This window comes from Fusarium coffeatum (genome assembly GCF_003316985.1).
Source record: "Fusarium coffeatum strain FIESC_28 chromosome Unknown BRIP53273_contig_45, whole genome shotgun sequence".
NCBI classification, from domain to species: Eukaryota; Fungi; Ascomycota; class Sordariomycetes; order Hypocreales; family Nectriaceae; genus Fusarium; species Fusarium coffeatum.
In genome coordinates, this window is record NW_022157842.1 from 245,427 (window position 1) to 270,555 (window position 25,129).

At 49.9% G+C, this 25,129-nt stretch overlaps 10 protein-coding genes across 10 annotated transcripts; 5 read left to right on the top strand and 5 right to left on the bottom strand.

Moving 5' to 3' along the window:
* Positions 1 to 116: 116 nt before the first annotated feature.
* On the bottom strand, positions 117 to 1,830 carry FIESC28_02085 (uncharacterized protein; the record flags this gene model as incomplete). The annotated part of the gene is made up of 2 exons (XM_031156235.1): positions 117 to 1,714; positions 1,770 to 1,830. The coding sequence occupies 2 exons, from the start codon at positions 1,828 to 1,830 to the stop codon at positions 117 to 119; spliced, it is 1,659 nt and encodes a 552-aa protein (XP_031019768.1).
* A 1,013-nt stretch (positions 1,831 to 2,843) lies between these two features.
* On the bottom strand, positions 2,844 to 5,344 carry FIESC28_02086 (uncharacterized protein; the record flags this gene model as incomplete). Its single annotated transcript, XM_031156236.1, has 4 exons — positions 2,844 to 3,036; positions 3,491 to 4,509; positions 4,556 to 4,925; positions 4,977 to 5,344. The coding sequence occupies 4 exons, from the start codon at positions 5,342 to 5,344 to the stop codon at positions 2,844 to 2,846; spliced, it is 1,950 nt and encodes a 649-aa protein (XP_031019769.1).
* A 1,728-nt stretch (positions 5,345 to 7,072) lies between these two features.
* FIESC28_02087 (uncharacterized protein) lies at positions 7,073 to 9,916 on the bottom strand (the record flags this gene model as incomplete). Its single annotated transcript, XM_031156237.1, has 2 exons — positions 7,073 to 7,449; positions 7,519 to 9,916. 2 exons carry the CDS (start codon positions 9,914 to 9,916, stop codon positions 7,073 to 7,075), a joined length of 2,775 nt encoding a protein of 924 aa, XP_031019770.1.
* A 284-nt stretch (positions 9,917 to 10,200) lies between these two features.
* On the top strand, positions 10,201 to 14,207 carry FIESC28_02088 (uncharacterized protein; the record flags this gene model as incomplete). Its single annotated transcript, XM_031156238.1, has 6 exons — positions 10,201 to 10,853; positions 10,909 to 11,001; positions 11,244 to 11,368; positions 11,756 to 12,343; positions 12,577 to 14,031; positions 14,176 to 14,207. 6 exons carry the CDS (start codon positions 10,201 to 10,203, stop codon positions 14,205 to 14,207), a joined length of 2,946 nt encoding a protein of 981 aa, XP_031019771.1.
* A 1,558-nt stretch (positions 14,208 to 15,765) lies between these two features.
* On the top strand, positions 15,766 to 16,623 carry FIESC28_02089 (uncharacterized protein; the record flags this gene model as incomplete). The annotated part of the gene is made up of 2 exons (XM_031156239.1): positions 15,766 to 15,922; positions 15,974 to 16,623. The coding sequence occupies 2 exons, from the start codon at positions 15,766 to 15,768 to the stop codon at positions 16,621 to 16,623; spliced, it is 807 nt and encodes a 268-aa protein (XP_031019772.1).
* Positions 16,624 to 17,236: 613 nt separating this feature from the next.
* FIESC28_02090 (uncharacterized protein) lies at positions 17,237 to 18,380 on the bottom strand (the record flags this gene model as incomplete). The annotated part of the gene is made up of 3 exons (XM_031156240.1): positions 17,237 to 17,905; positions 17,953 to 18,312; positions 18,366 to 18,380. The coding sequence occupies 3 exons, from the start codon at positions 18,378 to 18,380 to the stop codon at positions 17,237 to 17,239; spliced, it is 1,044 nt and encodes a 347-aa protein (XP_031019773.1).
* An 838-nt stretch (positions 18,381 to 19,218) lies between these two features.
* FIESC28_02091 (uncharacterized protein) lies at positions 19,219 to 20,266 on the top strand (the record flags this gene model as incomplete). Its single annotated transcript, XM_031156241.1, has 6 exons — positions 19,219 to 19,342; positions 19,405 to 19,414; positions 19,469 to 19,637; positions 19,688 to 19,993; positions 20,041 to 20,168; positions 20,221 to 20,266. The coding sequence occupies 6 exons, from the start codon at positions 19,219 to 19,221 to the stop codon at positions 20,264 to 20,266; spliced, it is 783 nt and encodes a 260-aa protein (XP_031019774.1).
* A 641-nt stretch (positions 20,267 to 20,907) lies between these two features.
* Positions 20,908 to 22,947, top strand: FIESC28_02092 (uncharacterized protein; the record flags this gene model as incomplete). The annotated part of the gene is made up of 3 exons (XM_031156242.1): positions 20,908 to 20,975; positions 21,026 to 22,655; positions 22,702 to 22,947. 3 exons carry the CDS (start codon positions 20,908 to 20,910, stop codon positions 22,945 to 22,947), a joined length of 1,944 nt encoding a protein of 647 aa, XP_031019775.1.
* Positions 22,948 to 23,026: 79 nt separating this feature from the next.
* FIESC28_02093 (uncharacterized protein) lies at positions 23,027 to 23,739 on the bottom strand (the record flags this gene model as incomplete). Its single annotated transcript, XM_031156243.1, has 3 exons — positions 23,027 to 23,377; positions 23,438 to 23,640; positions 23,727 to 23,739. 3 exons carry the CDS (start codon positions 23,737 to 23,739, stop codon positions 23,027 to 23,029), a joined length of 567 nt encoding a protein of 188 aa, XP_031019776.1.
* A 273-nt stretch (positions 23,740 to 24,012) lies between these two features.
* Positions 24,013 to 25,101, top strand: FIESC28_02094 (uncharacterized protein; the record flags this gene model as incomplete). The annotated part of the gene is made up of 1 exon (XM_031156244.1): positions 24,013 to 25,101. One exon carries the CDS (start codon positions 24,013 to 24,015, stop codon positions 25,099 to 25,101), a length of 1,089 nt encoding a protein of 362 aa, XP_031019777.1.
* Between the last annotated feature and the right edge of the window lie 28 nt (positions 25,102 to 25,129).

A 25,129-nucleotide genomic window follows, 5' to 3' on the forward strand; every position in this document is an offset into this window, starting at 1 on the left:
CGCCTTTCCCATCCCGCCTTGATGCCATACCATCCCATACAGTCATACATATGAAACAACACTCCCAAGTCATGGTACATAAAGCCAAAAGGCTAGTTTCTTCCTCAAATCTCCCTCTACTTCTGCTCCTTGGACGAACCAGAGCTGGCCTGGATCTCCTGCTCTAGTGACTTGGCAGTCTCGGCGGCCTTGGCCAGCTCGATCTCTGCCTCAAGCATCTCGCTAACTTGCTTCTTGCCGAGACCCTCAGCTTGAGCCTGGGCGAGTCTCTCCTCCTTCTCATCGATATCATCTGTGTCACGAGGAGTGGCGAAACCGGAGCTTTGACTAGCCTGGTCCTGCTCTGCTTCATCCTCAATGAGCTCTTGCTGCTCTCGGATAACCTCGAGTCGCTGCTTGTTAGTGGCAGCACCCTCAGCGCTGTGAACCTCAAGCTCGATCTCGTGGTACAGCTCCTCGGGAATAGCAGACATGACACCAATAAGAGCCTCAACCTGGTTGTGGCCCTCGCCGGAGCCTTGGCCGTACATATAAGCGTTGCTCAGGACAAGGAGTGTTGATGGGACGCCCTCCTTGAGACGGAGGTCGAGCCAAGTCTGGAGGTCGCCTCGCATACGGGCAGGGGAGACACTGTGTGTTCTGATACCACGAGCAGCACAAGCAGCCTGGAGCTCAGACACGGTCAAGCTGTCAACACCCTCGTAGCTAATGGCCTTGTCGTCGCGCTTGATTTGACGCATGCGGTGACGGATCTGGTATCGCAGCATCATGTCAGTTCCAAAGGTGCTGAGGTTCATGTACTTGCACATGGACACAAGCTGGGGTCTTGACAGGTTGTCGAGGGTAAGATCATCACGGAAAGCCTTGCAAATCTTAATAACATCCTGAGCAGTAGGTGTCTCGCCTGTTGCGCGCACTTTGCGGAAGAAGTTGGAAAACTCTTCCTTTTGTGTTGTTGCTTGGCTTAGTGGTAGACCCTCGCCGAGTGTTTGTCTCAAGAATTCGCTGACCTCCTTACGTGTTGATCGGAGGAGAGTAGCCTTGGCCTCCTTTGACTTTTGTCCCTCGAACGTGCTAGGAAGCATGTTGGGGAAGAGCTTGAGGGCGAGGGGTAGAAGTGCCTCACCCAGGGGCACGATAATGAAGACGGAAAAAGGCACTAATCGACCGAGATCCTGGACCGTTCGCTGTAGCTGCTTGTTCTCACGACGGGTGAGCTCGTATCCGGCGGCCATCTTGAGGGCCAATCTCCAACTGATCTTGACCTCAGCAGCGAGTAGCTTAGATCCATCCCAGTAGTGGTGAGCCTCCTTCTTGACCTTTTCCCAGAGAGTGAGCTTCTTCTCCTCCTTGGCCTTTTGGGCAGCATCGGACTTTTCCATCACACCCTCGTTGGTACCCACGACTTGTTCTGTACCAGCCTTGGGGCTAGCTGCAGCATCAGCAGGCTTTAGGACTGAGGTCTCGTTGGGATTCTTCTCAAGCATCTTGTCCTCCTTCTTGGCAACCATGGAACCGCTGGCATCTTTGGGGAGAGGCTTCTTAGCCTGCTCGGCATTGAAGCCCGGGGGTGGGCCAGAGCTGGAGGGATCGGGTCGGTGATGATCGGTACTCATTGACCGCGGGATCAATAGAGCGATGGCGGGGACTTTGGCATGTCGACTGACGTGGCGACCAAGAATGGCAGGAGTAACACCTCGAGAGAGGGCCCGGGCTTCGGTGGGTTAGCACAGAAGACAACAAGAATCGGTGAAAAAGGCGGTGCTCACCATTTCCCATCAAGGGGTTCCGGGCAACCGCTCTACGAGCGACGTTGGAGGAGGCGCTCATGGCGAGCTGTGGTGGATAGTGGATGAAGGTTCAGAGGTGGCGGATACGGTAGTAGCGTATAATTTCTTGATGTCGGCGCAAGGTGTTGGTGGGTGTATCGATGTCGAGTTGTGAGTTGTAGAGAGGAAAACGAAAGAACAGAGTGTACAGAGACGAAGGAAGGGACAAAATTGGATGCAAAGTTGAGATTCTCCAAGCGAAGAGGCGTCGCCCGCTAATGGCGAAAGGGTGTGGTGTAGTAGTGTACAGTACAAGAATAGTAGATGGTTTGTGGTGATGGGATTGGATGGATGTCAAGTACATCTACCCATCCTAGCTCCGTCTCCCGCTGACCGGGGTTCGCCGCATCCGGGGCGGAACAACTGTCAGTCCGGCAGGGCTTACACTGATTGCATCCAATCCCTGTGCTCTGCTTGCGATTGACAGGGGGCTTGCGTCAACAGAATCTAGAAGAAACAGAAGCATTTGCGATCACGTGATGTCCGATAGTGCCGAGTGTATCCTTTTGTTGGGACTTGACACTCTCTTTTTTCCCTCCCCTGCATGTGAATGTGGCTCGGAGAATTGGTCTCAACAATGGCTAAAGCCCGATGTTATCCCCGCTACGTGTTTGCGTTTGTGAAGCAATTTTTCTAGAAATCCCGGGTTATTCTGCCGAGAGATTCTGCAATGGATGCAAGTCTCTCACTTATTTTCTGGCCTCATTTATGAAGGGGTTGCTTGCAGGCATAGGCTTAGTTGTCATAGCAGCATTGGCCAGTCGCCTCGGAGATTGTGAAACAATGTTCAGACGCTTTAGACTGTTTCTCCTATTGTTTGATTGGTTTCGAAATTGGACAATTAATTGAGTCAATTGTCTGCAGCAATGTCGCACGTCGTCTCACTCATGGTCTAGACCCAGGACTTTCACTGTTCAAAGCAGACCATTCTAGTTGTCACAATTTTAACCTGAAAGTGATGTCTGTTTCCGCCTTGTATGACTTGCAACCTACGGCATGATTAAGACATCAATACTATGCAACCTCATTAGGGTAAAAAGCAAGCCTAGCTGTGTACTTGCCACCAATATCATCGATGAGAGCATTAGACGTATTAATGGTATCAGAGTTATTGACGGTATCGTCAGTTGGAGCGATGTCCTCACCCTCAGTACTTTCAGTCATACCTCCGTCGGTGGATGACGCGCTGCTGCGGCGCTTTCGGGTTCTGATACCATAGCATCAGGTATTCAAGCATAAAACCCAAAGTACTCAGGCCATTCCATGCGTCTTGAGCGTTGAAATCATGATATGAGGTTGAACAAATTGATTCAAGACACGGTTTATGTAGACGGGCTACCGGGTAGGAGAAGGCATTCCTAGAATTTTGTGGTACTAGGTAAGAAAAGAATCGTAACCACTGGTCTGAACCAACACAAAGAGTTATCTAAATGATTTCATCTCTGAGACTCTTTAGCTAATTCTTCTAATACCCTGTCGGCAAACACGCGATACCTCTGATGTTCAAGTCACAACAGTCCTCAAACATGGTAATAGGTAATACACAGACAGATCATATTTATTAAAGCTCTCGAGGTAAGCTATATCATTATCATCTCACATCTCATCTATCCCACTAGGAACTGTCACAAACATCCTTATACCGCAATCCATGTCCATACTTGAACAATAGCTCTCCATCAAAAGCCACATCCTCCTTCTGCGCATCAGCAGCAGCCTGAGAAACTGGCAGACCAAAAGGCAAGTGGCCCTCAGGACCCCAACCATCAGTGCCGAAAACAACATCGAGGAAGGCATCGTGACTGCTGCCGTAGCTAGCAAACAGAGCAGCAGCGTTCTCAGCGACTTCAGGGATCGCAGCGGCACGGTTGAGGCGGATGTCTACGATGGTGGGCAGAGTCGCGTAGATCTTGGCCTGGCGAGCCTTTTCTGTGGCGTTGTATTCGATGCTACCGTTGTTGATCATGGCAGGGAGACCGGGGGCGGTGGTGGGCTTGAAAGGTGAGGCAAGGCGGAGGAAAGCGTAGTCAGCGTCCTCGGGGTTGTCGACGACAGTCAGGTTGCGCTGCTCAAGAGCTTCTGGCTCCATACCCTCAACGTAAAACTTGGCATCAAGGGCAGCGAGAGGAAGAGGAAGGATGTCGTCCTTGTTGGTAAGCATAGTAAAAGCGCGGCGCTGGGTCTCGTTTCCAAGACGGCTGAAGTAGTCGTTTCCAGCAATGCGAACAGATCTTTCAACGTCAACAAAGGGGTTGTCAAAGAGACCGAGCTCAAACTTTTCCTTCATCAGTTTACGGACAGACTCATCAATGCGAGACTCTGAGACAAGACCCTTCTTGACGAGCTCGATGATAAGCTCGGGCTTGGTCTCTCCGCCGAAGATGTCACAGCCGGCTTCGATAACACGACGAGCACGCTCGAGCTCAGTTGCTTCCTCAAGACCCCAGAATCGGGTGGTGACAATACCCCAATCGGTAACGACAATGCCCTCGTAGCCCATCTCCTCCTTGAGAAGGTCGGTAACAACACCCTTGTTGAAACCGAAAGCGACCTCTTCCCATGAGGTATTCATAGGACGAGAGTAGTAGGGCATCATCTGTCTAGTTCCAGCAGCAATAGCAGCCCTAAAGGGGATCAAGTGATACTCGCGGTTGTCACCGGGGTAAGTTGCGTTTTTGCCCTGCTCGCTGTTAGACATCGACCACAACACCAGGAACTTCACTTACCCAAGGAAAATGAGAATCCTCTCCATTCTCCATAGCGCCTCCGCCTGGAAAGTGCTTCGTTGTAGCAATCACGGAGTGAGGACCGATCTTATCGCCTTGAAGACCCTTGATAGCCTCAACGACGAGGGCGCTGGTGAGGTTGGCATCCTCACCCATGGTACCCGTGATGCGGCCCCACCGAGGCTCAGTAGCTAAATCGATTTGGGGATGCAGAGCCTGTCGAATACCGACGGAAATATACTCTTCTCGAGCAATATCGTGGAACTGACGGACAAGTTGGGGATCTCGAATAGCAGCGAGGCCAAGGGGCTCAGTCCATCTAGAGAAGCCTTGGGCAACCACGGAAACAGCATTCTCATCAGTCCATCCACTAAAACATGTCAATTAGCATGTGAAATCTGAAAGGAGAGGTGTAACTTACTGCTGAGGGTCAGAAGAGATAGTGATGGGGATACCAAGAGGTGTGCTCAGAGCAAGTCTCTGAAGCTTGTTATACCAGTTTGCAACACCACGAACGTCATTGACACCACCACTCAGGACATACGCAGTGATGCGCTTGTCAGTGACGAATCCTTCAATGGTCTCATCAAAGGTGTTGTTGACAACGACGGTACGAGCGTGGAACATCTGACCAGCCTTGTCCTCAAGGGACATGCGAGACATCAAGTCATCAACACGCTTGTCGATGCATAGAGTCTTGTTTCGGTAAGGAGGATTGGCATCTTGTCGAACGATCGGATTTGCGATGCTCATGGAGACACCTCCTAGGAGGAGAATACTGGACCACATTGTGAAGTATGATGGGAGTGAGGGCTAGATGATTGAGTCCTTGAATCTGTACAACAACATGGCTGATCACTTCATGTTATATACACGAGATCGTGAGCCAAGCTCTCATATCCAAGGTCTGGCATCTCATCGTGTTAGTCGAGTTAGGTAATTCATCCCATCATCAGTCTCTTCATTCGGACCGACCGTCATGATCCTTGCCTGCTTAAGTCTAAACTCTGAACATGAGATTCAATGTCGTAGTTATACGGATTGTGATTCCCTTGGCCGAATGGGGTACTAGAAAGGTTGGCCGTCCAAGCATAAGAGACAAAATAATTAGGTCAGTTTAGGTCAATTTAGTCCACTGTAGATCAGAGCTTAGACTACTTATTAATGACACCCTAAACTTGGACGTCACCTTTTCTTAATACCCAGTATACGGGAGACATAAAAGTTCCTCATCTCAACATCGATCCAATGACGATGCATCCCGACGGACCTTCGCCTACATGCTGGCTAAACGTCGGAAGGGTAAGTACGTAAAAAGAGAAGATTTTGCAATGCCAAGAGAGTAAAACCTGGTGGTTTGACGGAAATACGTGACTAAACGGGTGAGGGTTCGCATGACCCTACCATAACGCGGGGATAATCTGGGGACTGCATGCTCTAAACCGTTTAAACATGCGGGGAGCTATACAAGTTTTCGGCCCTTTTTATTAAATCCCATGACTCCAAATCTCGAGTGTCCATGGAAAGAGAACAGAGGCATACCGCTTGTCCCGGTGGACTTATCCATGGATATCACGTAACGAGTACCACTGGCAGTGGATGTTCTTTCAGCCAAGACCTAGAACAAATGGAGACAACATCAGTCACTGTTAATATCATTGCTGGAATTACTCTTGACAGTAATTCCAAGCACAAACTTGAGGTTGGAGAAAGGTTGTCGGCTTGGAGACGATCCACCGTCCACATTCCGATGCAACTCTAACTTATTCCAGCTACGATCAATATGGGTTTATATTCGCTGATCATGGATGCAATACGACACCCCACGATTTGAACCTCGGGAAGTGGTCACGGCAATTGAGAAGAGACGAAAAGTGACTCGTTCAAAAGCATGTTATGTCTACCTATCTCACGAATTGCTTCACTCACAATTCCATTGTTTAGTATATTTGTATGTATGTAAATTACTTGCATGTAGTCAAGTATCTTATTGGACATTTAACCATGTCAGCATCAAATCAGGAAAGTAAGCAACTTATAAGTGAGCACTGTGGTAAGTCAAGGAACGCACAATTGTAGTCAATTGTTGCATAAAAAGAAGCTTGAAAATGAATTAAGCTTAATTGGGGTGACGTCGTTCATCCGAAGACTAAGCTCGGATGTCGGCTTGACTGTGCGTAGAGGAACCTCGGGACAATGCTTTACACCGTCACCAATCTAGTGACACATATCCGTAGATTGCTCAATTCGACTTCATGCAGGTCTTAATCCATGCCCCATTCATCCAAACCTCAATGACTCGACTCAATTCATTGCCCCAAGTTATAGAGGACTGGCTATGTGTCCGACATTGTCCGATTGGAGAAGCAGGGTTCTTGACAATGGAGGAGGCCCAAGCAAGTTCCTCTTACAGTTTCAATTCTTGTATTTTTAGTTCCATTTGCTACTAAAAAAGTCATGGAAAGGCCCGTACAAAAAAAGCAATTGTGTATAGATCACACTTGAACATTCGTTAAATCAAGGGATAACCAAAGGTCCATCTTCCACTCTCCCACTCCTGCGTTTCGCCGTCTCTCCCGGCGCCTTAGATCTCCGTGAAGAATCCTCAACACGATTCCATGCCGTGGCCATCAAGTCGGCGGTGATACTCGAAACGACACGGGCGTTGAGTTCCTGCTGCTCACATCTGTCCTCCTCTTCCAGTCGGGCTATTTCCTCTTTACCCATATTCTGGCGGCGGAGGCTCTTGATCTCATCCATGATGTGCAGCAGGACGGGTTCTGGACAGCGGTTTCGCTCTGCTGCATGTTCCGCATTCTGAACATATCGTCGTGTGACATCCGTAGCGCCCTCAATAGAGAAGGCTATAGCATAACCAAGTTTCTTCCTCCAGGCTAATTACAAAATGTCAGTGTTTATTCATGTCTTGAGAGATTAGGTAATGCATCAGTGCAATGACTTACCTTGGGCGTATAGACCTGGGAGATCAAAGGCTTCCTCGCATGGGTCAACGTGAACCCATCTCTTCTTATGTTCCGAGTACACCTCGGTCCACTCATGGTCCTCGCTACTCCATACCCATCGGACCCTGGCGCCCAAAGCCCGACAGAACATCGTAAAGCAGTTTGCCCACTCACCGACTCGCCCTCTTCTAGTTTGAAGAAGCTTCCAAACGTCCGCATATCGAGGAAATCGTTCGTATGTTTGGCAGTCGTCCTTCAAACATCTGTAAAGCTCGACACGATGAGCCCCGCAAGCTGACTCTTCGGGGGTTGGTGCAGTCATCCCCATTGCAATGGTTGAAGACAAGCATATAGGACATGCTGGATTGTTTACCCAAGTGAAAAACGAGCGTTTGAACCATCGCAGCATCGCCCGGATGAGGCAGTCACTGTATCCCCACTCGGGCCGTCGTCCATCGCCAAATGACTCTGCTTCGGCTTGTAATATCATGCTCTCTTCTTCAGCTTCACTGTAGAGACTCGCTAGCGGGATGCTATTCAGAGCCTCGTCGAGTAATCCTGGGTTCTCGTATTTCGTCGGGGTCAAAGAGAGGGATATCATAAGCTTACGGAATTTTTGGGAGTCCCGGTCGTTCAAGTCCGGAGGCTGGGGAAACAGAGGTGTCCGCACTCGTCCTCGGCTTTGGGGTGACAGGAGTAATGCTTTTCCAGTGTCAGTTGCAGTATACTGCGGAACCGACTTTCCATCCGTGGGCGGACTATAGGGCGGAGTTGTTTCATCCTCAGTAGATGGAACTGCTTGTTCAATTGCTCGCCGGGTAATCCTTGACTGCTTCAGTTCACCCAATAGTCTGGTCTGCCACTGCTTCTCAAATCGGCTGCTTAAGTTGCACATCCACTCGTGGCTGTGCTCCGATGGTTTAGAAGAGGATGCTGTAATGGACTTTGTATGCTGCAGGTTCGTAGCAAGGTCTAGTTCTTCATTATGGGATGCGGCCCCGGTGAGGGGCAGACGAGGACGATGCTTTACTCGTGCTTCGATGTCTTCGAATATGCGTGCAAAAGGTATTACAATTGCAGCACCCGAATCCGGGGACCCAGCCACAATATGTCCATACAAGTTCCCAGACTCGGCGTCGATGACCCAGGAGCCACAGTCCCCAGGTTGTAGTCGCGAGTCCAAGAGGACATTATAGACATCTTGGTACAGACTGCTGTTAGGGAGGCGGGCGTACAGGGGAGTGCCTGACATGACTCCTGTAAGCGTTCCTCTCGAGGTAGAGGCCAGAATCTTGACGTCCTTGGGGCCGTCTGTGACAACATGCTGAATCGTGGCTTCGCCCTTTGCAGAAAAGGTTGAAGGGTCGAATTTGTTCGCGGTGCAGTGAATGGGCGTGGTCACCTCGATCAGGGCGTAGTCGAGATCAGAAGGTGATTCGTCGAGGGAGGGCAGAAAGACGTGTCCCAGAGGTTGTAGGGGCAGGAACGTGCTCGGCGAGGGTCCTTCTTCAAGAACACGACGGCTCTTGCCTTGTGGCTCCTCTCGTGTCGCTTGCACATCTTGTATGCTCGGCGAGAGTGGTGGCTGCGGCATCCTGCCCTCAGTCAAACTTGCGTACCGCGGACTCATGGAGACATTGTTGGCTTGTGCCAACCAGTTTTTCTCACAAGCCGCCGATGCTACTTCGTCCACCTCATCTTCGTCGTCGTCAATCTCAAATTCGTCGTCGCTGTTCTCGTCCTCTGTGTAGCTCGGGGCCGTGTCTGGTTCGAACACATGACCTGCTGTGGTGTAGTAGAATTTATCCGACAACTGGATGATGCCACCGACAGTAGCTTGCTTATAACCAGTTCCGTCGTCCATGCTTGATTCAATGAACAACGGCATCCCGCATGGATTGCTCGCGAGGGATGCAAGGACAAGTCGTTGATCGGTGCCATCATCTGCCAATTGAACGAGCTGATTGAAGTCGGGCGGCCGAGCCATATGGGCCGTCTTGATACCAGGGAACTCGTTGAGAATGCCGCTATCCTTAATTGCACTTCTCACTTGCTTGCGATGCGCAACGACTTCGCAGCAAAACAGGATAGCTGGACTGGCAGTCTTTTCTGACTTGCCAAACATGTAGATGGACCATGTTACCCAGCTCGATACTGGTTCGTGTGACTTCTCAAGATAGGCCTTGATCTTTGGAGCCAGAGTCGCGAATGCGTCTCTCGCTGGGCCTTTGGCCACCCAGCATGACTCGCTGCCGACCTTGCCAACCTTGCCTATCAGACGGCCGACCGACAGCTCTGGTTCAGGCCATGCGAGGGGCCTTGTTGCCGACCTACCACTAAGTATGGCGATGCCAGTCTCCCAGGATCGCAGAGGGGACGTTACGATTTCCAGCGGCATGGCTCAATGCATTTCATGACTCCTTGTTGAAATCATGAGGAACATGGTTTCTCAAATGAGAATTGCCCCTCGACACGATGGATGGGATTCAGCCTTGAGTTGGGGGCTGTGTACAGAGGCTCATCGCGATGATGCGGCGTAGCATCCGCCAATTACAGATGCAGCTGTATGCATGATGCACTCGACAGGGCTGACTGCCTCGCCCGCCTTATAGTCCGCCAGCGTCCCGGAGCCTGATCTTTCGTGTAAACTAACCTTACCAGAAAACGGCTAGAATTGCGATCATGACAGACAAGACGGAGCTCGATTCGAGTCTGCTGGATCTCCCGCTGCCGCAACTTACCAGAGCAACAATAGCCAACGAGTACTGGGCCTACCAGCATCAAGACCAACACCTCAACAGTAGGGACTTGGACCTACAATCCTTTTGGACTTACTACAACAAAGAATGCACCAGGGCTCTTCACAATGGAGGGCGATACGTGGCTCTGCGATCGCACCGTGATGTAGTCGACTGCATCCGCAAACTCAAGAGCGGAATGCTGCGTCATGACATCAAGGAAGAGCTGCGAAAGAAACTCACATCGCCTCACGACAATGAAGATGAGATGCTCGACAACTCGATAGATTTGGCCGCCAGTCTGCTTTTGATGATGAGCTTCAGCAGCTTCGCGTACGGCTTTTCTGGCAGAAGTCATCTCCGTTGGAGTCATGGGTCTCTGGAGAGCTTTGTGTCAGCCTACTTTGATCCTGGAGCTCCTCAGGCCAAGGAGAATGTCAAGATGGAGAAGATCTTTACTGCGCGCAATCTGTGTCGTATCGCAGGCCTAGATATCGTTTGGACTGATAACTTGGTAGACCATCTCCGATTGATCGATGATGATCAGCGTGTGCACATCTTTCATCATGCTTCGTTCCTATATGCCCAACAACAGAGGTTCGCAATCCTTCACGACCACTCAATGTGTGAGTCCGCTGACTTGTCGTTGCAGTACCGACTCCCTACTACCCAAAGGTCTCGCGGACGAGACGTTGCAGACGCTGGCACTCCTCTTCCCATCCTCAGATGAGCAAACAAGGCATTGGTTCGTCAATCAGCCTCACGAGGGCGTTGATAGACGGGTTATCCAGTGTGGACAATTAAAAACAGACCATCGGCAAACTGAAAGGTTCAAATTTTGGAATGATCGTCTTGTCGTTTTGAAGCAGGTCTTTGACGAAGCGGAGCCGAAATCGTTGTCGCAATGGTGGCATGATAGGCGGAATGGCGTCCAATGGTACCGCTCCTCCAAAGCGAGCATTTTCATCTGCTAATACCGATCAACAGGTACACATTCTGGGTGGCCGTCCTTGTTCTTGTCTTGACGATATTCTTTGGGTTGGTGCAGAGTATTGAAGGTGCTTTACAAGTGTATGCCTCCTTCAAAGATATGAAAGACGACGAAACTCCAAGTACGCGTCACGGTAAATAGGCCATTGCTACTAAGAACATAAAAGACGAAATCAGCGAATAGGCTTTTGCCATTTCAGACGAGGTTTAGGACTTGTTAGCGTATCCTTAGACTACATATTATTATTATACAATATTACTTGAGGGTTTAATGTTAAAACCCAGTTACCCTAGAATACACTGTGTTAGCTATTTCTACAATGTTACCTGATTAGATAAATCCTAGATAGGCTTAGTCTAGAATTGTTCTCTAAAAGAGGAGAAGCTAGAAGTACGGATACATGACTTTAATAAATCAAGCAACGCTTACCGTACGACTTGACAATTCATACAGGTAGGTATCTATAACGAAACAACTCTTGTAATCTTTCCAGTTAAACCTTAATTAGGTATTGTCTTAAAACCACTACACAAGATCGCCATGGGATCTGGTCCATCAACTCTTTCTAGCAGCAGCCTTTGTAATACATGCCGCGGGCTCTGTGAGAACGGTGCCGGATGGTGCTGGACGCCTGATGCTAGGGGCGAGGAATATCCTGTCTTCTATCTGCACCACCGTAGCCTCTCCACACTCTTTTCCAAAGCGAGGGCGGGCTGCGGTCTCTGTTCACTGTTTTGCACTGGCTTCGAATTAGATGAATGCGAGGCGCGTGCTGTCGACGATAGGTGCGAAACTGAGTCTGAAAAACGACGGATTTTATCAGATACTCGCCGCCAGGAAACGAATCTCATACAGCTCCTGGCTAACCCGCAGGATTATGTAAATCCCGCGGCAGCGGAATACTACGAACAATCAGACCTGGAATCTCTAAGGCTGATGTTTGGAAGAAGTCGTCTCATAATCAAGTGGCAGCCACAGAGACCCAGTAGTAAGAGCGATGCTCTGCCGGCATTCTTGTCCGTCAGCTGGTTAGGCTCGCCTGGAACAGCTATCGAGAATCCCAATACACTGCCTATTCGTGTTCTTGTCAAACACAGTAAGTAGAATATAATCGACTTATGGCATGCCCGCGTTTGGAGCTACGCTGACTCTCACCCCGTTTTAACTTACTGGAGCTAACTACTTGCCCGATATCTCAAGACGATCCTCTGAAGCGTTTTGCAACACAGTGCGGGATTCTGCCTGAGGAGAATCTCCTCTCGGAAACTCATATAAATCGAATCTCCCATTGGCTCCAGACCTGTTCAGAGCGGCATGAACACTGTCCAGGGAACAATGAAGCAAAAGAACTTCCCAAACGTGTGATCGAGATTAATTCCAACGAACCGCAGAGTGTAAAACTTGTTCATACCAACCCCGGTGATAGAGCAATTTATGCGTGCCTCTCATATTGCTGGGGCCATGGGGGTCAATATTGCACATATAAACACAATATCAAGGACCACCTGCAGCACATCAGTGTCTCTGATCTTCCTGCCGCTGTGGCAGATGCCATCCGACTTTGCCGCGCCTTACAGATTCCATACTTGTGGGTTGATGCCTTGTGTATCATCCAGGACGATGAGGTGGATTGGAGCCGGGAGGCGGCAGCAATGGCACGCATCTACGGCTCTGCAAACCTTACGATTTCGACACCTAGTACAACCTCCTGCTCTGAGGGGTTTTTGGTCCGTGATGTAGGTAGCCGCTCCAGCTTGGACTGGATCCATCCGCATTCAAGGACTAAAGGGGTTGTGACAATGAGAAGCTGGAGCGAGCCCACGTTCGATCGGTCACCGATAGATGAACGAGAAACCCCGTGGATGCAACGCGGCTGGACCCTCCAGGAGTGGGTGTTGTCTCCGCGTCTCTTACACTGTGGTAGTACTATGACAATGTTCGAGTGCCTGCACGGCAGGTGTTATGAGATATTTCCAGACACCCCCGAAGGTCCCTTTGTTGTGTTTGGACGGCAACATCACAACGGAGCACCTCCACCAAAGCTAATAGATCATCAAGTTGAGCCTGGGCGGATCTCCAGCGAAACAGCCGTTGAGGCAAATGGGATGATCAGAATGTTCAAAAGCCTTGAATACTGGAATGACCCTAAGGCTCGGCCAGTGATATCGTGGGCGGCCATTGTCGAGGAATTCTGCAGACGTCAACTCACCCGCGACACAGATAAGCTCTCTGCCTTGGCAGGTCTGGCCGCCGAATTCCGGGCGTATAAGCGCATTTGGTGCCCAACTCAGCAACAATGGGACTATTTTGCCGGGCTGTGGTGGTGCGGGAACTCGATGGTTGGGCTGACAGGTCACGATGGAGAGTTACCAGGAGCACTCCTCTGGAGGGGAGCGACTCACCTATCAAACCCGTTGTCTACACCACCAGTGTACCGAGCCCCGTCTTGGAGCTGGGCGGCCGTCGATGGACCTATAACATTTAATAAAGGAGTTGGTGACAACAAATTGGAAATCCTAGATGTTGTATGTCACCACGAATATCCTGGCTCCTTCTCCTCGGTAACGACTGGCTGGATCGATGCACACGGACTAATGAGACGCGTATGGCCAGTTGGACGCACTCTTAAAGACAAACCTAAGGGATTACGCTGTCAGCCGGAGGGCAAAGGGGAAGCCCAGGATGGCAAGATGTGGTATGCGGACTTTGATAACGCACACATCGATAAGCTAAGAGAGTTCGAGATCTTCCTCCTACTTGTCGAAACATGCAACGACTTACCAGGTATGTATAATTCAAGGCATACCGCTCTGATATTAAGACGGGTTGAATGTAAACAAGGATGCCTTTTAGATTGTTTTATTCGCCTGGGCCTTGCCCTGGTCGATTATGATTCCATGGATTCAAACCATAACACCTTACTTAAAGACTGGAAACTTCAAAAGCTCCGACTGCTTTAGATAATGAGTTCCTTAATAATAGCATATATATTAAACCTATTCATTTACGAAGAATTTACAAGTACGCATTACTTTAAACAGACTACTACTACTAAAACATGGGAGACGAAATGAACGACCATTTATCATTTGAGAGCAGTTTTAGACAGCTGGTTTAGCGCATCTATAAACTAGAGGCAGGGAAGCATGAATAGTGTCTTCCTGGATCTAATTCATGACTATTATCAACGCCATAAATAGCTGAAGAATAACACTTCAATCGAATCCGTAATAAATGAAAGCCAGCAGTGACGCCATTGTAAGTTACGGCTCTATGATAACCGCGGCCGTGCCCACCTTGATCATTGAATCTTGTCCTACCCTATGGCCGATACGACCACGGGTATGCACCGTCATTGCTCGTGCCGAGGTGCTTCTCCTCAAGCGTCAGCCACGGATTTGGAAAATCCGGGGTGCTTGGAAATCGAATTTGACTGGTTGGTAATCGTAGCACGTGCTTGGAATGCCGTTAATAAGAATAACGCCAACTTGTTTCGACGACACCCTCTTCAATATCATGACTGTCGATGTACTGTCAGCTTGTGATTCAGAGTAATTAATGCCAAGGGCAAAGGGACGGGGATACGGGAGTTATTGATGCGGATGGACGGCGCCAAGAAGAGCCTGCACCGTTTCCCCAGATCGACAAGATGACAGCCAGAAATGAAACGGGATATTCGCACATTTCTTCCGATCTTATTGTGATATTCCGGACTTAGGGCGAAATGCCGTTGTCACCACTGCTGCTCTGCCACATTTCCCGGCCTCCGAAATGCCCCGGTGAAGAAGAGGAAGTCATCAGTGAGGGAATCTCATCATCAGAGGCCGTTTCGGTGTCGTCATGTTGCACAACTGTAAATTCATTGTGATACTGTAAGAATCTGGACTTCTCCAGACTCAGCAGAAGCCAAGGCCAAGCGCAAGCGGCAAGCCACGGAAGCGACTACCGTGCCCACCCTGACGACCGTTCCTGCTTCGCACGGTCCCACAACCATCTCAACGCCGTGATCCATGGACCTGTACTTCTTCAACAGGCAAACAATTGGTGGAATGGCAAGTACCACCCATGCGCCTCGAACTCTCAACACCAACACCATCTTTGCGCCTTCTGTCGCCCTATCTTAAAGCCCCCCCACTTCCAACCTTCCAACCCATCCTCAACTCATCTCTCTCCTCCTCATCCTTCACTTTTTTCTCTCTCATAATACTGTCCGAATCTAACGACCGCTTCTCCCATTAACTCTTCTATTTCTTATATCTTTTCGCCTCAAAATCCTGCGCCTATATAATTATTCTCGTCCCTCCGATTTCGGTTTTACTGGCTCAACAACTCCCCGCGCCAGCACCGAGTCATCGTACCATTGACCTCAACAAGAAACGTTAAATTTGCAACGACATTTGGACGCATCACCAATCAAACACAGCGCTTTTGGTCACGCAGCAAGCTTAAATCTTACGCCAAGCTTGCTCTTCAATTGCCCTTTACTCGCGACGGCCTCATCGTTACAGGTCGCCTAGAATGAACCTGAACAAGGCCGCTCGAGTTATCCTCTTTGGTGCGCCTGGCGTTGGCAAAGGAACCCAGAGCGAGCGCTTGCTCTCTCGTTTCCCTCAACTCAATCAAATTAGTACCGGTGATCTTCTTCGTCGAAATGTCAAGGATAGGACACCACTCGGTAAGTTTTTGGATCAAACCCCTCCATGACGAATGCTGACAATTTCCACAGGCATCAAGGTTGAGAGCACCATGAAGGCCGGTGGTCTTGTGGCCGACGATTTAATTCTACGACTTATTTCCAACGAATTCAAGACTCGTGGCTGGCTTGCCAAGAATGGTTCAGATGTTATGACCCTTTCATCCGAAGCAACAGCAATCGAGCACTCTTTCAACAACAACGCTGGCGTCGAATCTTTCATCAACGCTGCACCTTTCCTCGACGGGCACAGACCATCCGAAGCCTCAAACGACCCCTCAGCTTCGTTCATCCTTGACGGCTTCCCCAGAACAGCTTCCCAGGCCGGACCTCTCGACAAGCTTATTCCCATCAACCTTGTCGTCTCACTCAAGACACCTGTTTCTGTAATTCTCGAGCGCATTCTCGGACGTTGGGTCCACGAACCCTCCGGCCGTGTCTACAACACCAGCTTCAATGCGCCAAAGGTCCATGGACTCGACGATGTCACCGGCGAGCCCTTGATTCAGCGACCCGATGATTCCGAAGAAGTCTACCGCGCTCGATACAAGAAGTTCACCGAAACGAGCGAGCCTGTTCTGAACCACTACGCCCAGAAGGGTGTGCTTGTTGAGATTGAGGGCATGAGCAGCGATGAGATCAGCCCTAAGCTATTCGCCGAGTTTGAGAAGCGCTTTGTCTAAGAAAAAGAAAATACCCTACGGTTTCAAGACGTTATGTTCTAGTATATGATTATTTACTTCGTTCGTTTTTGGTTTAGCTTTTATTTTGGTTTCTATAGGAGTTTATCGCGGCGTGGAATGCTGCTGATGGAGTTGCAAAAGACAGGACTGGCTGTCCTTGTCAGATGGCGCCAAATGATGGAAGGAGTTGTTTGTCCCCAAGGACATGGTGGCGATTGTGTATGGGATTGTTTGCTTCGGACTGGACTGGTTGAGCGCAGGAAAGGGCTCATGGGCATTTGCCTGAATGATATCCACACATCGACCCCTTCTTGATTCGCATCGCAAATGTGATTGACACTGACACTAAGTGACTGGATTGGATTGAATCTCATTGAGATTGCTGTAAGAAAGCCCCGCTATGTATACATATCTTAACTCAAAAATCATGGCTCACCATGGCCTTTCCATCTCTTCTAACTCAATTCCATGCATCGCATTCAACGTTTCACCATATGGCAAATCGAGTCGTACCTTCAAGACATTCTAAATAAACAATCCGTCATACTCCGTCCGAGTTCATCCTGTAAAAGCTTGTAGGGAAATGATAAGCTGAGCTTGTAAGCGTCCCAGCTTAGTCGCGCCAACCCTCGCCGCCCTGGAGACCGCTGGGTTGACCTTCTGTTTGACCGGGTCGTAGAGGTGTGTTCTCGTCTTCGTCGTCGTCGAGCGCGCGCGCAAGCTCATCGGGATCCTGCGTCTTGGCATCAGGGTCAACGGGGCCACCGAACTCGTCGTGGTTACGGTTGTGTCGCTCCTGCTCGAGAACGCCGTCGTCTGCGCTGACTGAGATACCACGAGCTCCCCACTTGGGACGAGCCCCGCGCCTGTTACCACCCTGGTCATCGTCAAAGCCACCAGGACCGCTCTCCTCGTCATCGTCTTCGTCGTTGACGAAGCGCTTGCCGAAGATGCGACGGAGAAGCCAGCTGCGGCTCATGTCGTCAGCGTCAACGATACCGCCGCCACGGAGCTTGACGCGCTGGCGGGTGTAGTAAACCCAGGCAAAGTCGATGTAGAGAGCTGTCTGGATGACACCGAAGATGACGGAGATGACGTTGGGGCCTCGGCCGTGCATTTCGAATTCGCGGATGAACCAGTTGATGCAGTAAAGAGCGCGGTAAGAGCCGAGTGCGACGAGGTAGAAGGAGTCGATAACGGTGGGGACGGTTGTCTGTCTCAGGAGGAGAAGCTGAGGGAGGACGCAGACGGATTCGAGGATTTGGGAAAACACCCACATCCACTAGGAGACGTTAGCATTGCTTTGATTTGGCGAGTTGTAGGACGTACAGTCTGGAAACCTCGATGCTCAGCACCCTCAAAGATGAACATGACGATAGGCGACAGAATGAAAGAGCCGCCAAGAATAACGGCACCGATCTTCCAAGACATCTCACGCTCGCGGGATCGAGGGTAGATCCATTGCATAATAGCAAGAATGTAAATCGAGGAAAGGATGTAAAAGATCTTGAAGACGATGTTCCACGGCACACTCTCCCTGAACAGATCGAGGTATCGGGTGCAAAAGACCAGAGCGTAAAGCACCTGGGTAATAAGGGAGACACCCTCTGCACTGCGGTTTCTGTGGATGGCGAAGATGAGGATGCATTTCGAGAGGGCGTGGGACAAGTCGCCCAGAACACGGAAGAGCTACAGAATGTCAGTCAGTCGCTGATGTTTAGAGTGGTTGTGTCGCAGCGTACGTTCCACGCGCCCATTGTCAAGGGCGGGTTGCTCAAGAGTGAGCTATCGAGAGGAGGTTATCGAGTTGGTGACTTGCCCGCAGCAAGTAGAATTGATGGCGATGGAGGGAAAGATGAAGAAGACAAGTTGTCGAGTGGTGCAGTTGTAGGGGTAGCTTAGGCAGCTCTAGCTTGGATTGGTGATGCGATACGGGAGGAAGAGGTGGAGTCGTTTCGCCTCGGAACTGGGGAACTGGGGGCCTGGAGCTTGCGTCAGTGCTGGTGCTGGTCCCTTGCCTTAGGTGAACCTGAAAGTCAACGTCAACCTCTCGGGGGTATTTCAGCCACGGCGGTTACCATTTCCGGTCAGCTGCGCCTCAGAGAGATGCATGCCTAGAATACCTAGATATTATTGCCTAGAAGTTGTAGATAAAAATATTGAACTCTTGATGTTTCAACATCCTTCAATTGTACATGTATCATTGGTGACGCGGATCTAACGGGATGTGGTGAGATCAGGGGTTGTACTGTAGGGGCTGTAGCATGGGCCACCAACTGAATGAATGTTTGTACAATGAATCGCTGAAACTGCCGTCGAAACTCAACTTTCTTTGCCTTTACACTGGACTCAATTGCCTTGTTGATTCTCTTTCACATCATTTTATCAAGCTTTGCCTTCAATAATATTCAAACGCTTTGACTTAGACGTAGCCGTTGGATATCACTGCCGCTCTAACTCAACTTGCTTCCTACAACTCTTCCCTTCATCTGCCCCTGCGGATCCAGGCGAAACATCCTCAATCCAGTCCACGTCACCTCACGATTATACCTGACAGCATCCACTGTCTCAAGCATCAGTTAATTCAAGCTCACGATGAGGTTATCGGCCTTCTGCGCCGTGCTTTGGCTTGCCTGTGCCACCGCTCTAACGGTACCTAATGCCGAAAAGATTGAGAAGAAGCTAGCGAAAAGAGACGATCCTCCACGAAAATACTGGCGTAAGTTACCAATTAGCCCTGATCTTCTTTGATAGTGAAGAGTTTTTATTAACAACTACTAGATGAGGCTCAGTAAGTGTTGTACTGCAAATTATATCCCATTCATGTACTTACGATAACGCCAAGAGGCCATCTACACTATATGGGCAAGTATTTTGACGAGGCTCTTGAACCAGCTGCCCAGAATGCACGCATCAAGGTTCTCATGCAGACATACCTAGCGACGATGCGAGATCTAGGAGTCCAAACATGGTTAATGCATGGCTCCTTACTCGGTTGGTGGTGGGGAAAGAAGGTGAGAAACTCAACGTTCAACGTCGTGAAATCTTCTAACCAAGCCACCAGGTTATGCCATGGGACTTGGATGCCGATGTCTCTATGACTGAAGCGGACATGTACTTTCTTTCCGCCTACCACAACATGACCATCTACTACTACCAATATGATGGGTGCCCGGATGGATGTTATTTCCAGCTGGAGTTAAATCCTCACTTCAAGCATCGTGGGAAGGATGACTGGAGGAACGTTATTGATGCTCGCTGGATTGACATGCAGAATGGGTTGTTTATTGACATTACAGCTGCACGATATGACCCTGGGCATAAGCAGGGTGAAGGAGTCATGTACGACAAGAATGATCATGAGTTCAAGGTATGCCTTTAGCTGTTTCGGAGGAGCTTGGACTAAGTTGCGATTAGGACAAGTACATATTCCCACTTCTCGACACTACATTTGAAGGTGTTCCCGCCAAGGTTCCCTATCGGTACCAGCAAATGCTTGAATCAGAATATGGCAAGGCAGCTGTATTAAAGACCGACTATAATGGGTATGGATCAAGGTATTCTGTTTGTGCAAGTCTTGGGCTAACAGGGAATTAGGTACCGATTCGACACACAGAGGATGCAATGGTTCCCTATGAACTGAGGGAAGGTTTACGATGGAAAAGCGTGATTTTGGAAGTCAGTTTAGTCCTGTTGAGCAGGACATGTATCATGGTAACGATAGAAATAGAATGGATCCAATATGCGGCACAGCGCAGGGTGTCAGAAGAATTGGCCGTCATAAGCATACCTAAGAGACGAAATAATTTAGTGATCTTATGCCAGTTTAAATAAACACTTAGGTTACTTTATTTTGGTAGACTAAGCCTTAGACGATTGAGTTTGTTTACTTTAACGCTGGATTGCTAAGAATCACATTTTTCTACAGCTGTATAATGATCGCTTTACGTTGTATATTTTCAGTAATCGATTGAGCGATTGTAACTCCTTTTAACAAGTATTTAAGATGTTCATAAGAGACATGATTGTTGTCATGATAGTCATGGCTTAATTGGATGCCCCGCTACTCCGGAACGCGTCTCCCCACACGCGTTAGCAGCATCTCAAACATTACTTCATCAACATCACATCGAAAAAGTTCAACCATAACACCACGACTGCGCATTCTTCTGACCGACCCCCAATCTGCGAGTATTGATGCGCCGTTAGATACTGACCACAATTATTCCCCGCCATGGCCACAGGCATGTCTTACTAGCCCCCAAACGACATGCATCAGACCCAATGTTAATACCAGCAACAGGCCAGCAGGGCCGCGATCAGCGGCTGCAAGAGCGTCTACGAGGTGCCCAGTACGAACAATCGACCTTAAATCCGAGTGAAATCGCTAATGCGACTACAGGCGCACGAATATTCAGGACGACTCTTTTAATCTCGACTTCAATCTCGATATTGCTGGCCTTAACATAGCCAGCTCGACACCCGCCGCACCGAAACCCGCACCGCTAGCATCATCAGCGAATACTTCTGCTAAGAGGAAGAGATTGGAGAACGAGCCACCTTCGTCGCAACGGAGTGGGAGAAGACGGTCGCCGAGAATAAGATCTGATGATCCTTACGACTTGCCTGATACATCTAAGGAAGAAGGCGCGCAGGACACTTCAGGCGAAGTTGAGGCGGAAATCGAAGAGCCCGCTATCGATGCGGTAGAGGAACCAGAAGCCGAACCGGAGCTTGAACCGGAACCCGAGCCAGAGGATGAGCCAGAGCCCGAACCAGAACCGGAGCTACCTAGCCCAGCGCAATCCAGCGAAGCGACAGAAGAAAATGAACCCGAGATCGAATTACCAGTTTTACCGAACGAGAATGGCTCCGTATCGGAAGCTAGACCTTCAAGTCGCAGAACTGAAGATGTCCAAAGTCCTCCAGAGGAAGCGCAAAACATGCAGATCGACGCTTTGTCCTCAACCACACGCATACATGCTGCGCTTGCAGAACAAGACAATGCACCTCCATCTTCGTCGCCACTCGCTAACAAAGTACGCCGAAGCGAGGGTCCTACGATAGTTCGATCGAGAATGTCCTACAGAAAAGCTTCGAGAGCTACAGAAGTTAGCCAAGATGGTGATGAGCCAGAGCAACCAGAGGCACCCGCAGATGATGAGCTCACAGAGGACGCCCCAAGCGAAGACGAACCAAATATCACGGCGGAACCAGTTGAAGAAGACGTTGCGATGGAAGACGAGAATACGCAAGAAGAGGAAGAAGCTGTCGCAGAAGCAATTGATGCGGTCGAAGCAGCCAAAGTGCTTGGTCAAAAACGTCCTCGAAGGAGCCCTCGAAGGAGTCAACCATCCCAATCGCCACAAGCCGAGCCTGAGGAACAGGCCGAAGAAGAGGAGCGAGCACCGAAGCGACGCCGTGGACGACCATCAGACAGCCCGGCGACACAGAGGCAACCGGCGGCTAAACCAAAGGCTACTGCTAAAACGAAATCGCGAAAGGGTGAAAAGCCCCTGCCGAAACAGGTGCGCAAAGCGAGGGAAGCTGAGAAAGCCCGTCGAGTCAGTGATGGATCAGCTATCGAAATTACCGTGCAGCGTTTTGTCAATTTTAAGAAATATGGCAAAGAGGCTGGAGAGGAAGATCAGCTTGCCGGAGATGTGCCGTTCACGATGAATGGAGAAACAGTCGTGGATGTCTTTTCGCAGGTCTGTCTGGAAGTCATTGATGGCACGGTCGCAAAGCTCTATGAGACGCTTAGCACTACAGAAGAAAAGGACAAGAAGAAGGAATGTCGGATAAAGATCCTGGCCCTCGAGGCGTATAAAGAGGAACTCAACGGTCGATTGCTTCAGCAGGCAATCCACCTGAACGATTGGCAGACACTCCGAAAGCGAGTCCGAATCGTGCAACGAGAGAAGCTGTCTTTACGAGAGGAGATCTTACGTCTCAAGGCAGAGAGAGAACAAGTTGCTCTAAGGATGGATGCAGTACGCATCAAGCATGAAGAAGATACCAAAGAGTCAAAGGTAAGTTACTATTGGTATTCTCTCAGCACTTGGCTAATCTCTACAGCACCGACTCGATACCTCTGCTACAATGCACGATGTAGACATGGCGGTAGAACGGGGACGAGATGCCCCTGAACTTTCTCGTGCGCAAGAGAAGAAGGCCGATCTGGCTAACCTTGAACTTCTTGTGGCACGCATTACTGATGAAGCCAGCTCAGCGAGCTCCGCAGGCGGAATGCTCCAACAGGTCAAAAACTTCAATGCCTTTCTTGAACGTGCAGCAATTGCTATGGAAACAAAGGGCAGATGATAAAGCACCACGACAGCAACGAACGAAACGTCTTTTTATAAACTCCAGGTCATCATATACTTTTTTAGTCTTGCTCGGCTCACTGGATCTTGGCCTTGCTAAAGTCCATCTCAGGGTGCTGCTCCTGGAACTTCTTGAGGATATCTGCCTTCTTCTGCTCGTCAGAGCTGGGAAGACCCTTCTCCTTCTGCTGCTGGTCGAACATCATCTTCTCAACCATGCCACGGGTCTCACCGTCGAGGTCCGACAGCTTGGAGTTGTCGGGCTGGATCTTGGTCACGTCGATCTTGGGAGCAGAAGTGACAACGTGAGGCCACCACTCCATCTTGTTGACCTTGTCGAGGTGGATCTCGACAGTCTTGGTGCCATCTGAGTTGGTGCTCAGAGTCCAGGTGGAGTCGTCAACGTGGACTGCGTGAGGAAGATCGCCCTGGGGTTGGGTTAGATCTGTAAGATATCATGGCTTGGAGAGTGATTGTTGTGTACATACCTGGATGATTGGATCCTGACCTTTGATACCCGCCTGTAGGCTCTGCTTCTTGATAGTAATGACAAGATCCCTCGACTTGAGGTTTCCGGGCACATCGAAAGTGACGTTGAGCTCAGAGATGGTCTGAGTCCACTTGTAAGGCAGGGCAGCTTGCTCCTGGGCCTCCTGGGCCGTGGCGGCGGCAGTCTCAGCGGGTGTAGGTTCTGTCATGAGTCAGCATGCTTGGAAGTGAAGCTGTGGAATGTCTCTTCTTTGCAGAGACTCTCATATCAACATAGTTTGGACATACCGTTGTCGGCCATTGTGATGAGTCGTTCAGTCGTGATATGTTCTGACAGAAGTCGATGGAAGCTGTTGGGTATGAGAGAAGGCTGACAATAATGGAGGGGCAGACTAGATGTGGGGCGATCTCTCCCAAAGCTTTGACCAATGGGGTAGTGACCGTCAAGCCTCTATCCCTGTACCTTCAGCCGTGCATTTGACATAACCACGACCTGATTATTAACGTTCATCAACAAAGCATCCATTTTCTTCTCCTCTCAATCTTCGCGTCAACACTCTTGCAGTCCGCCAAAATGTCTCGCGCGGGCGTTGCATTTCGCCAAAATGCAGACATCAAACCGACATCACCCGGCCAGGAACAATGTCCCGTCTGTAAGACAACCCGCTACTTTAACCGCGACATGGAGTTCCGCATCAATCCGGAATGCTACCACCCCATGTGCAAGACCTGCGTCGAGCGCATCTTTAAAGACGGCCCCAACCAATGTCCCACCGCAAACTGCCACAAAACACTACGTCTGCGCGGCTTCAAGACAGCGTTCTTCGCCGATTTGGCTGTCGAGCGAGAGGTCGATATCAGGAGACGAGTCGCGGCGGTTTTCAACAGAACGGAAGAAGAGTTTGAGACATTGGACGACTACAATGAGTACCTTGAGATGGTCGAAGACTTGACCAGCGATCTTGTCTACGGAAACGATGAAAAGAAGCGAAAGGCGGAGGCCAAATTGTCCGAGTGGGAAGCTAAGCACAAAGCCGACATCGAGCGCAACAGACGTCTAGCGCGTGAATCAGACGATGCCCGCCAACGCCGCATCGCAGCAGAAGAAGAAGAAGCGCGCCGCCGCCGCCTACTCGAACGACAAGAAGAACTCGACGAAAAAGCCTCCGCGAAGCGTTTCCGCGAAGAAATGCTCGATTCCCTACAGAGTGCCGAGATGGGCCGTGCGACCGAAGCGATGGACAAGATCATGCTCAAGAAACGAGGCCAGAACAAGCGCGACGCCGCTTTTGGAGCTGCCGGGGCTGGAAGTGGTCTCTCGATCCGTGGACTGCGCGAGAAGAAGGGTCCTGTGGTGGATAACAAGCCCTACGATCCATACGGCGGTGTGAGCGTCATGCCGCAGCGTGTCGACCTTGCGCCTGAGAAATTGGCGACATATTCCAACGAGTGGGTCGAGATTACACGGACAAAGGAAGCTTTCAAGGCTGGTGGCTATAGCCCTGATGAGTTCCTCACAAGAGCTTTGTTCGAATGTTTCTCAGGATTGGGAGTGTTTGTGGACGAAGAGAAGGTCGAGAAGACTGTTTCTACAGCGAGTGCCAAGGAGGCAGCTGCAACAGGAGATACAGGGGGCAGAATGGACGTTGATGATGGTTTTTAGGTGTATTTTCTTGGTTCAAGGGCATAGC